General features: G+C 38.3%; 1 protein-coding gene across 5 annotated transcripts in view; it reads left to right on the top strand.

Annotated features, from left to right (window-relative positions):
* Window positions 1-757: 757 nt before the first annotated feature.
* ETV1 (ETS variant transcription factor 1) overlaps window positions 758-10,906 on the top strand; it is a 67,386-nt gene continuing 57,237 nt past the window's right edge. For 2 of the 5 annotated variants that reach the window (XM_035545252.1, XM_035545249.2), the window contains exons 1-4: window positions 758-961; window positions 1,471-1,604; window positions 2,395-2,482; window positions 4,250-4,297. In XM_035545252.1, coding sequence (XP_035401145.1) covers window positions 1,560-1,604; window positions 2,395-2,482; window positions 4,250-4,297 — 181 coding nt within the window. In that variant the 5' untranslated portion in view covers window positions 758-961; window positions 1,471-1,559. Of the gene's footprint in view, window positions 962-1,112; window positions 1,338-1,470; window positions 1,605-2,394; window positions 2,483-4,249; window positions 4,298-10,906 lie in introns of those variants that run through there. The other 3 variants (XM_035545251.2, XM_035545253.1, XM_035545250.2) reach the window with 3 other exon arrangements.

The raw sequence follows: 10,906 nt of genomic DNA, 5'->3' as shown, positions 1-10,906 counted from the left end.
ACAGCCTTCCAACAGCCACTCTATGCAGAGAAAGAAACTAACTTTGAGAAGCCATCAGAAATCCTGAGCTTATCCCATCCTGGCACTACGGCACCAAAAAACACAAACACTCGCTCTGGTGCCTCGATGCAGCCAAATTCTGTCCACAAAACCTAGAAATTGTGTCATCCTAGGAGAAGTAACAATTGCTTTCTATGATTCAGCTAAAATATAGTAATAACAATAACAACAACAAGAACAATAATAATAATAACATAATAATAATAATAACAACAACAACAACAACAACAACAACAATAATAAACAACCCTGGGATGCCATGGGGTCATGACAGAGCGGTGCAAAGCCTCCAAAGTGGTGTGAACCTTTTGCTGCGTTCACCTCGTCCTCACCTCTGGGCTCCGCGAAGTTTGGTGGGACTGCTGTGCCACAAGAAAAAGCGGGGCAGCGTGTGGCGGGGGTGTGTTTTCTTGCTTTTCTGAAGCCAGGGAGGCTAAACTTTATTTTATTTTATTTTTTTGGAGGGGTGGGGGGCGAGATGGGGGGTTAGACGGGGGCTTGCCTTGCCACCTGGGGGCTGTGGGGGCCGTGGCGCGGCCGCAGCAGGATCCCGGGATCGGTGTGGTGCCACGGCGGCGCATCCGAGCCATGATTTCCGAGCCCCCCGGCAGAGGAGCCGAGGGCAGGGCTGAGGTTCGCCCTCGGGGCCGGGGCCGGGGCCGGGGCCGGGCGGCGGGCGGCGATCCGGCGATCCGGCGGGGGGCGCGGGGAGCCAATGGGCGGCGGGGATCCGCCGGCGCGGCTCGGGGGCCCCTGGAGGAGGAGGAGAGGAAAAACCACGGGATTGAGCTCTGTCAGTGGCGCTCGCCGCTTCCGAGGGGGAAGTGCCGGGGGATAATTAATGTTTTTATTAAATTTGGAGGGAATTTTTTCGCAGCCGACCGCCGCGCGTGGCCTTCAGGTGGGTCTTCCCCGCAACTTTGCCCGGCGCCTCTGAGGATCGCGCGGTGCTGGAGGGTGGCGAGAAAGCGATCGTGGGGGAGAAGGTGGCCGGGGGTGCGTGTGGGGGTGTGTGTGTGTGCGTGGGTGCGTGTGCGGGTGCGTGGGGGTGCGTGTGTGGGGCTGTGCGTGGCGGCGGCCGGCGGGCGCAGCCGTGAGGTGCGCGGCGCCGATCGCCATTTCGAGCCGAGCCCACGTTTGCGAGCCGGGGCTGCCACTCGCACGGCTCGCCCGGGGCTCCGGGGGGAGCGTGAGCAGCCCCTGCCTCTCGCCTGCCTTTCCGCTCCTGCCTCCCGGGGCTTTCGCGCCCTGTTTCCTGGCAGAAGCGCGGAACCCAGGTGAAGGCAGGGAAGGGAGGGTTGTTTTTATGAATGGGACTCTTTGAGGTTAATTAGCTATGCAAATTCGAGCAGTTCATTCATGATTTTTTTTTTTTTTTTAACCTAAAAGCCATCTTGTATTCCCCTTTAGGCTGACTGGAGGCCAGATCCCGAGGAAATCTCCAGATCCGATGCCCAGTAAATAAAACACTGGGCTAAGACTTGTGGAAGAGCCGCAGGATGGATGGATTTTATGACCAGCAAGTGCCTTACATGGTCACCAATGTGAGTGATCACTTCAAAGTTGGTGTTTATAAACTTGACTCCGACTTATTTCTGTGGGGGAGTTTTGCAGACAGAGTATCTGCTTTGTTACCGCTGTAGGGGCGACTCTTCATCTGGGAGCTTTGCCTGCAAGATGGGCTTATCTTCTTAGTTATTTCAATAAAGCATCGTGTTCTTTTAAAGACAGTTCTGGGATGATTAAAAAATCATGCACACGCTTAGAGGATCAGAAAGGCAAGAGCAGCAGCTGCATTCAAAGTTTCTGGCTGCATTTGCCTGCAACACTCAGAAGAATGAAGTTGAGGCAAACCTTAACTTTTTTTTTTCCTTTGCTTTCAGGACTTTGAAAACAATTTTATAAGTAACGCAGGAGGGAAACAAGGCGGTCTATTAGAATCTTATATTTGGGTTCTCCTGCATAGCATATGCAGAGAGGATCTATGTGCTATTGTGTAGGTTTGTGTACTTTAGACGCTAAAAATACATGGTTGGTATTGTGTTGCTACTCGAACACATTACACATGTATCTGCACAAATGGATGTCTACATGGATAGCTAGAAGTGCATTGCATTTAGACACAGGAATCTTTTGGAAGATGTTACGTACTCAGCAATATCTTTTGCTAGAAGCTGGAGGCTGTAAGATGATCATTTCCCTGTTTGAAAACGTAAAGAATTCATGCTGGCTTTGAGTATTCTTAATTAAATGAAAAAAAAAAGAAAAAGAAACAACAACAACAAAAAAAAAAACCCTCAGATTTCTAAAGTAACTGATCTTTCCTGTTTATAGAATCCGCGTGGGAGAAACTGTAATGAGAGACCAACAAATGTCAGGAAAAGAAAATTCATTAACAGAGACCTGGCTCATGATTCAGAAGGTGAGGGCTTGTTCTACTCTCCCCCCCTCCCCCTTACTTACTAATGCAGAGAAGCTTTCTGAGAGCTGTTTTTTTATTTATTTTTGAGATATATTTATCTAGATCAATCTGAATAAACAAGACAAGAAAATTGCTTTTACTGTTGCAAAACAAACTGGCAAAGGCAAAAACTGATAAAGTTGATATTCTTTCCTTGACTTACCCAGTTGCATTTAGGTATCACTGCACATATGGCACATGGATGTCATGCGCTGAGGCCAAGCCTTTGCAGCATCTGACACAAGTCACAGAGAGAATTCACCTGGCTTTTTCACCTTTAGGCCTCATGAGATTCAGGGCTTTCCACATTCCTCCAGGCTTTTAACATCCTTTTCACTGTGTGTGTTCACTGGTGGTTGCAGGAGTGGGAATGCTGGTGTGGAGACCACTTTAGCTTTTCTGTAGAGCTAGTAGTCAAACTCCTGTTGTCTGGCAGCCGGTTTCTGTTACTGTTCCGGTGCCAGCGTAACACTGATAGGGTTAAAAGCCCTGGGAAATTTAGTTAAGGAAGCCTAGAATGGAAGATGTTTTGGAGAGCCAAAGGTTTGTGACTTAGTCCCATCAGTAGCTGCTTGCATAACTGGGGTTTGAGATCTGTAGTCTAGTTAACATTTCTCTAGGTTAAAAGGTCAGTCAGTAATTATGAAAAACATACAGGAGTGTATATAGGGGCCTAAATCTTACCCCTACATCCATCTTATCAGGATGAGGACAGCCTGATATGCTTTTAAAACCTCTAACTATTTGCGTATTGGAAAAGTTTATTCTAGGGCAAATGCAAAAGAAAACAACTTTCTGATTGTCAGTGAAATGATTTCCCAACACGAACATGATGTATCAGTCCACAAAATAAATGAATAGCTTCTGTCATTTAAGTGTATGTAAATAGCTATCTGTCAGCATTCATAAAAGAGGAAGTCACTCTCAAAATACAGTAAATTAAAAATAAACCATTTGTCAGTTCAAATATCCTACTTAGCTGTCCATAAACAGAGTTTTTGTAAGTTGAGTTTCTGAGCTTTGCAAATAATCTGAATGCTGCTCTGATTTGCACCCATTATAACCAACTGATTTCAGTGAACTGCAAAAAGGTTATGCTGCTGCAAAACTCAGTCCATGGAGGAAGTGGTTTCACTTTAAAGAAATACAGTAAGTACAGTATAGAGGAAATAGTGGCAATTCTCCTGTCATACATGGTAAAACATCAGGGGAAGTACAAAAAGTTTTCGATTTCTGTTTGCTGTTGCAGCACCTCAGGTCGTTGCTTCAAAATTTTTATATGATCAGTACGACCCTGCTAATAAAAATATTCAGTCTTTGCTCAGGCACAGCTTGCGTTAAATTCCAAGAGAGACAGATATCCAGACAGATATTGCAGGAGGAGGCCTGGGTTGTATAGGGAGAAATAGTTCACCTGTATTAGAAATACTAGCAGTTTTAACTTCTCTCTGTGTTGCTGAATAAGCCTGTTATTTTGTAGAACTTGATTAATATTCTGGTTATTATTTCAAGAGCCAATAAAATAATACAGTAAGTACTTGTTATACAGGTATAGAAAAATCATTAACTGCAACCAGAAAATATCTAATTTGTCTATATGTTTGGTTGCCAAAATAGAATTCACATATGCTTTTCTTCAGGGGGAAAAAATGTATTTTTGAGTATATTTTAATCTTATGAAGAGATTAAAGGTGTGAATCTTTTATCCCTGTCTTCATCTTTTTGCAGAACTCTTTCAAGATCTGAGCCAATTACAGGAGACATGGCTTGCAGAAGGTAAGGGAAAAAAATGCTTGTAAAAAGAGGAAAAACAACTCTGGAGGGAAAGAAAAAAAAAAAAAAGTCCTGAACTTGCTGTCTTAATGTTCAGCCCAATTAATTGAGCTCTAAAAGAGCCACCTCATGTGTCATGCATACATTAGAGCCTCTGATGAGTTTGTCTTTGGGGACTCTGGGGCTGCTCTGCCCAGTGTCATCACAAATTACCAGGAGAAATTGCTTCCAGCTCACAATCACATCTGCTTTTGGCAAGAACTAATGCACCAAGACTTCAAGTTCTAAGCCTCTGTTCAGATTTTAATTGCAATTGATCAGGTTTATATTATTGTACCTCGAGAGACTACATACAGCCAGAACTGGGCTTGCTGTTTCCTTTAGAGCAGCACATATAATTATTTGGTGTTCTGGTGGAGTACTTTTCTGATGGCAGAAATTAGTTTCTCTGGGTTCATCGGGACGGGATGCTTCAAGATTTAAGTGCAAGTGTCTTCTTTCCACCTTGTTCACAACACAGAACATTAGGTGTGTATGGAATACTTTAAAAGTACTATTTCTTTATTTTATTTTTTTTTAATGAAACCTTTAAATATTTTGCATGTTATTTTTTTTCTTCCTATTTGTAGTTGTGAGATTGTGTATTGGATGATTAGAGAACTGACATCGGTCTTTTTTACACCTGTTTGTGCTTTTAAGTATTTTGAATAATCTTTCAGAGCGCATTCTGCTGAAGAGAGGATTAAAAACAATAAATTTAGAAATCTGAATTTAGAGTAGCTATTGAGAGATTCATTTACCAATAACAAAAAGATGAGCTGCTGCTGTAAGAGAACTTTAACAAAATGCAGAGGAGCTTTCTGCTTGTTGAAGTGTTTTTGTTCTCTTCAGCAATGCTTTCTGATATATTTTTTTCCCTTGATATGTAGAGTACTGTTTATTTCAAGCACAAAGATTTTTATGCATTGTCTGTTCTTAATATTGCTGGTTTAAATTTTAATGTAAACTTATGAAATAAATCTGATTTTGATGCAAGCTAACATAGTTTTTCCAAATTTATCCTGATTTAAATGAATGTGGGTATTCACATATGTTTATTTTTTATTACGGACTGGACTATGCACAGTTGTTTATAGAATAGATATTCAGCTTCTGTGGGAAGGGAGAGATGTTGGGGTGAGCTTCTTGCTGCTGGTTTTCATAGAAAGAAGGAAATATTGCTGGTGACTACTTGGCTACATACTGATTTTTTTTAACAGCTTTATATGTAGTTAGTCAAGTTCTTAACCTACAAATAAGTTTATTCTGACATTCTTATTCTCCTAGCATTATTTTTAGCATGTAGTTATTTGTGTGTAGTCAAAAAGTCCTTTTTAAATTCATGGAACTGAGGTTGTATTTTTAGGAATTATTATGATTCTTTCCTAGTCATTGGAAAGAGAATGTCCTGCAACAAGATAGTTTTTGTTTGTTTGTTTGTTTATTTTTTTTTGTAGTATAATGATCAGATACAACTGTAACTGTCTCTCTGTGGTAATTTTACTAAGGATCTCCTTATTTTGCATCAGCTCATTCATTTTAACTAGCCAGAAGTATGTTAAAATGCTATTCAAAAGATACTATTTTTTGATGGAGAGGAGAACTTTTACTTTGATTTTTCACTGGCATGGATGTTTTTGTTTCTGAAAATGATTTGATATCTTTGATCATAAGTCAGAAAAATGCAGGAAGATTCATAATGCATGTGCAGATAATAATGTAAGTTTGAAAAATAATATGGAATTTAAAACTGATTTAATCATTTCTATAGGTACATAAATTACTGTAATGGCAAATGGGAAAATGCTTATTTTAGACTAGGATGAATTGTTTCAAAGCTTTTTTTTCCCTTTAGTTGTGCCTGCTTCACTTAATAAGTTTAGACAGGATTTGAGAGAGAAAGGTGTCTAGTCGTATGTCAGGTAGGTGGAGAAACCTTTGTAAATGCAGATAGCATCATCTGGTAAGTATTCAAAAATAATTTAAAAAAATAGGAAAAAGTTGTGTTTTCATAGAGCAGCATTAAGCTGCTATATGTGATAATAATGTTTTTGACAACATACTAGAACAAAATGTTACAGATTTTTCAGTGTTCTAGAAATACTTCAAGAAATCTATGTGTTTAAGGCCACGCCATGTTTTTAGCTATTCCATAAAATACAAACTTTGCACAGCTTTTCTAAAGGCTAAGCTAAAACTAAAAGAAAGAGTCGAGATGAGAAAATCAAATATTGTTTTATTAACTTGAGCACAAAATTTTATTAAAACAACCAAAAAACCAAAAACACAAAGCCCAACCAACTACTTTTGGTAGTCTTTATAACATGCTAGTGTTTGAGGATATTGTGGCTCTGCTCAAATGTCTACATGGATGAGCTTAGCCAGGAAACAGATTTTGAAATCAGACTTGTTTACCCATTGCTAGATGTGTCCATTTATGTTCTTCTGGACCTTCATAGGCTAGAAGTCTGCCAATTTGGCAGCATCAGTAATGTTTACATATTTCTTTTCATAATGCTCTGGAGCCAGGGAAATGACCATGAAATTTTAAAACATCTTGACCCTTTTTAAGAAAAGCAGTGGCAGCTGACCAGGTTTCTCCCACGAGTTCAGATCCCCAGTGGGGAGTAACCAGGTCAAAAATCTACTTATTAGTTAGGAGAAGAAAGTGAGTTGCTTTTTATTATATGCAAAGAATGCTTGCTGATTTTTTTGTTTTGCTCGTTTCATTTTTCCTGAAGCTATCCATACTACATCACATATTTTAGCCTGGAGATCATTTACACTTAACGTCACCTGTGAAAAGTTGGTGGCAAACAAGAAAACACAAAAGAAATGTGTTCTTTTCCTACTGAAAATGGTGAAGGTTCATATGTATAAGAGAATTAATCAAAAATGTAAACATTTAGTAATCTCTTAAATATTTTATTACTCCATAATTAACAAGCTATATGCTACTTGCAGAAAACTTACAAATGTGTTCTGCTAGCTGCACAGTAGATTTTTATGGAAATGAGTTTTGCTTTTTACTCTGTGTAGTATTAAACGTACAAGAAAGAATTATTTTGATGTAAAACTTGGTTTAAATAAGTTTAACTCTTGTCACTTGTTATGCGGGACAGAATATAGATTATAACTGTTTCCTGAGGCCAGAAATTGAAAGTGGGAAGCCTTTAATAATTGCTTCATCCTTCAAACTTGAAAGGAAATAGTTAAAATTACTTATTGCTATCCAAGGCAAATATTATTCAGATATTATCTTTAGTTTTATATTTAAATAACTTGATGGCAACATTTTGTCATGATAAAATTATAAAATGACTTTATTGATTCCGTATATTTGGAATTAGATTGGTTTTGGCAGATAGCGATTGTTCAGTGACTTGAAAAAATTGGTTCAAATATTAATCTAATGTTATCTCATCATGGTAGCTGTTACTTTTTATTCCGTAACAAAAAGAAGAGAGAAAACAAATTCTTAGTGAGCGAGAGCCTCCTTTGTGTGGTGAAAGCGTTTGGGTTTGGGAGAATAATACATTAACCAAGAAACAGATTTTTTATTAAAAATTACTCTTTCAGATACAAATTCCTCTTACACTCTGTTAAAGATATGTAAAAAGCATCCCAAGCGAAGACAAATAGTTAATTTATGGACTGGATCTGCTTCTTAGAGAGGTAGATAATCTGCTCTACAGCTGGTAATAAACCGAAAAAATAAAATATTATGTTCTTTGGGTGACGTGAAAAAATACTAAAGACTTAAATGAACAGTAAGATGTTTGAAATAATAGCTACAGGTAATGGGTTCGTGCCTCTACCATAGCTTAGCTAAATTAAGTGGATGGCTACTACCAGCTACCAGGATCTAAAAAACAGTCTTTGGTATCTGAAAATAACTTTAAATATAATTAATATAAATAATTAATACCCACATTTTAGGTGAACTTTAGGAGATAAGTTTCTGCCTTCTAGTCTTCTGTGGTAAAGGATGCACCAGTGTTGTGGTGATGCCTAATCTAGTGTTGACTTCTAGTTTATTCCTTAAATGAGGAGGATGAGGAGGTATGAAAAAGAACTAAAAACTAGTCATAAAGGAACATTTTCAATAAAAGAGGTCTTCTAATACATCTCTAGTTAACGTGGTTTCATTTAAATCAGTGAAGATGTGTAGCAGCTTACTGTGACTAACTAGTTTTCTCCTGAGAAAGGATGCCTTAATACCTTCATAGCCGAGCTCTGGGCATACTGTAAAAAGCAGTGAAAAGATTTTCATTTTGGCATTTGTAATACAAAGAATAGCTTCTTTTTTTTTGGATTCTAGTAGTCTGACAGATTCGGCTTTCAAATACTCATAACTCTTGATCTTAAGTATTTGTGCAAAAAAAAAAATGGAGAAAAGTTAGATTAGGCAAAATGGGAAGGGTGTGTGTGTTTTCTTTTAAAAAGAAATCCAAAACAAATAAAACCACCAGAAATCTACAAGTTTGAAAGTTTGTATAATAATAAACTTTTTAATGTTTTCCTTGTTTGCTGGAAAAGTAAATTCCTTTTATTCAAAATAATAATTTTCAAAGGCATAGTGGGGTTTGCGAACCATGAGGGATGTAGCAAAATGTTAAATGCAAGTGTTCCTTCTAAGCTAATTTTTTTCTCATTTTTAGTATAGCACCAAATGAAGAGCAGATTCTGCAAACCCATCTTCATATTCCTAGGGATTATTCACATAAGGAAGAATTTTGAGATCTGGAGCTAGTTTTGAACTGCATTTAAGTTTATTACTCAGAGCATCTCACTTATGTAAAAAGGGCTTGGTGTTGTTTTGACAGCGAATCCAGTGCTTATGGGAAATAATTTTTTTTAACCATCTTGAAATTTGTCACTGTGTTGCCTTCTGAATGCTCCTTTGTTAGAAACAGTTGTTCCTCTGGAGAAAAAAAAAAAAAAGCCAAAAAAAAAAAAGGGAGAAAAAAAAAAGCAACTCCCTACCCCCCCTCTCTAGCTTTCAGGAATACTTAAAATGTATACAATCTTTCAGATATTCAGAACTGACAATGAATCAAAGAAAACTCAATAGACTCATTACTTCTGAGGCCTGAAGTCTTATTTTAGCTCCAGCCAAAACAGCACTGGCCATGTATAATTTCCTGTCAATTTCAATTTCTTTTGGCACTTTGAATAAATCACTGATATTTTAAAACAAATGTCTCTTGGCTCTAAAAGTGTAGCTTGAGGTCAGAGAACACAGCACCAGAGGAAGTGTCATGATACCCAAAATAAAGTTTTAAGTGAAGCAAGGAGGTTTGCAGCTCCTTGTTTTTCTGGAAAGTTGCTGGTTTTTAACAGGAACACCTTTCCCTGGAGTGTAGTTTTGCTTTTGGAAGCAGTTTGTAATTGGGAGAAGGAAGAGTTAAATTTAAGCCCTTTATAGCTCGCTTAACTTTTCATTTATTAAATATGTTCCTCAGCAGGTCTGCACTACATCTTGAGACAAAGCAGTGAAATCAGTGTGTTTATGCCTAAAGTTCAAGTTTACTTTGCTGTAGCTTTCTGGAAGGGTGTGACATGAAAAGCTTGTGGTTGGGGCCACATGGTTCATGCTGGACTGTGTTTTTGTGAATGGAGGCAGAACTCCAGTTCTGACTGCTTGTCTTGAGGAATTGCTTCGGAGATCAGCTGTCTCATTCACTGGCAGAAAGAATGACTCATACATCTTCTGCCTTGTTTGGCTCCAGGTCATTGTTACAGTGGATAGAGCTGGTTTTAATTAAATATTAACTCCTCTTGTCCTGGATGCTTGTTAATAGAGACTTTGTATTTTTGTTTACTTGCAGGGAAAGCAAGCTAACCAGCTCTAGGTTAAAACTTCCTTTTTTTTTTTTTCTTTTTCTGAATTGTTTTCCCCTTGTAAAATGTGCTGTCAGTTCAGCTTTTTAAAGGTTTTTAAAGCTCTGAAAACTACAAACAAGTATTACGTATTTTTGTGCTATAAATGTTTGCTTTTGGCAAACTGGTTTTAACTGAGTAGGTAGGTAAACTGTAAAATCTAAACTGATAATGTCCTCGAGATCATCATTAACATCTTTGTGCACTTCCCAAATCCTCTTGAGACGTTATAGCTATAATCAGAGGAAAAAGAAAACTTTTGGTAATAATCTAGACTGAGCTGGATAGTTTGTGCTGCAGATGTTGTCTACTTCAGGAGTCTGAGACTTGATGGCTATGAATGCAGAACGAACTGATGTAGCTGCTTCTGCTATTAGCAGTAAAAGCCACGTGCTTAATATCCTTCAAAACCTTTTATTAGCCTTTTGGTATATACTTCCCTTCTCAAACCCCCATAATTAAGTAGCTCAGGGAAATAGTCTCACTCAGTTAGATGATCATTTCAGGTATCTTTTTCAATTTTCCTCTGAAAGGCAAAGTAGAAAAAAACAAAAGTTTTGGTGATTTATGCATTGTGTCCTGTCTTGAGTATGTTAACAGAAGACCAATGAAGATTTTATGGCAGCCTTGCTGAATTGCAGTATTTGTGAATAAAAGAAAAGAGGAAATGAATGACATACCTATACAAAT

The sequence above is a fragment of the Cygnus atratus genome, chromosome 2, assembly GCF_013377495.2.
Source record: "Cygnus atratus isolate AKBS03 ecotype Queensland, Australia chromosome 2, CAtr_DNAZoo_HiC_assembly, whole genome shotgun sequence".
NCBI classification, from domain to species: domain Eukaryota; kingdom Metazoa; phylum Chordata; class Aves; order Anseriformes; family Anatidae; genus Cygnus; species Cygnus atratus.
Note: the sequence above shows the minus strand (reverse complement) of the source record. Positions and strands in the feature narration are given on the sequence as shown.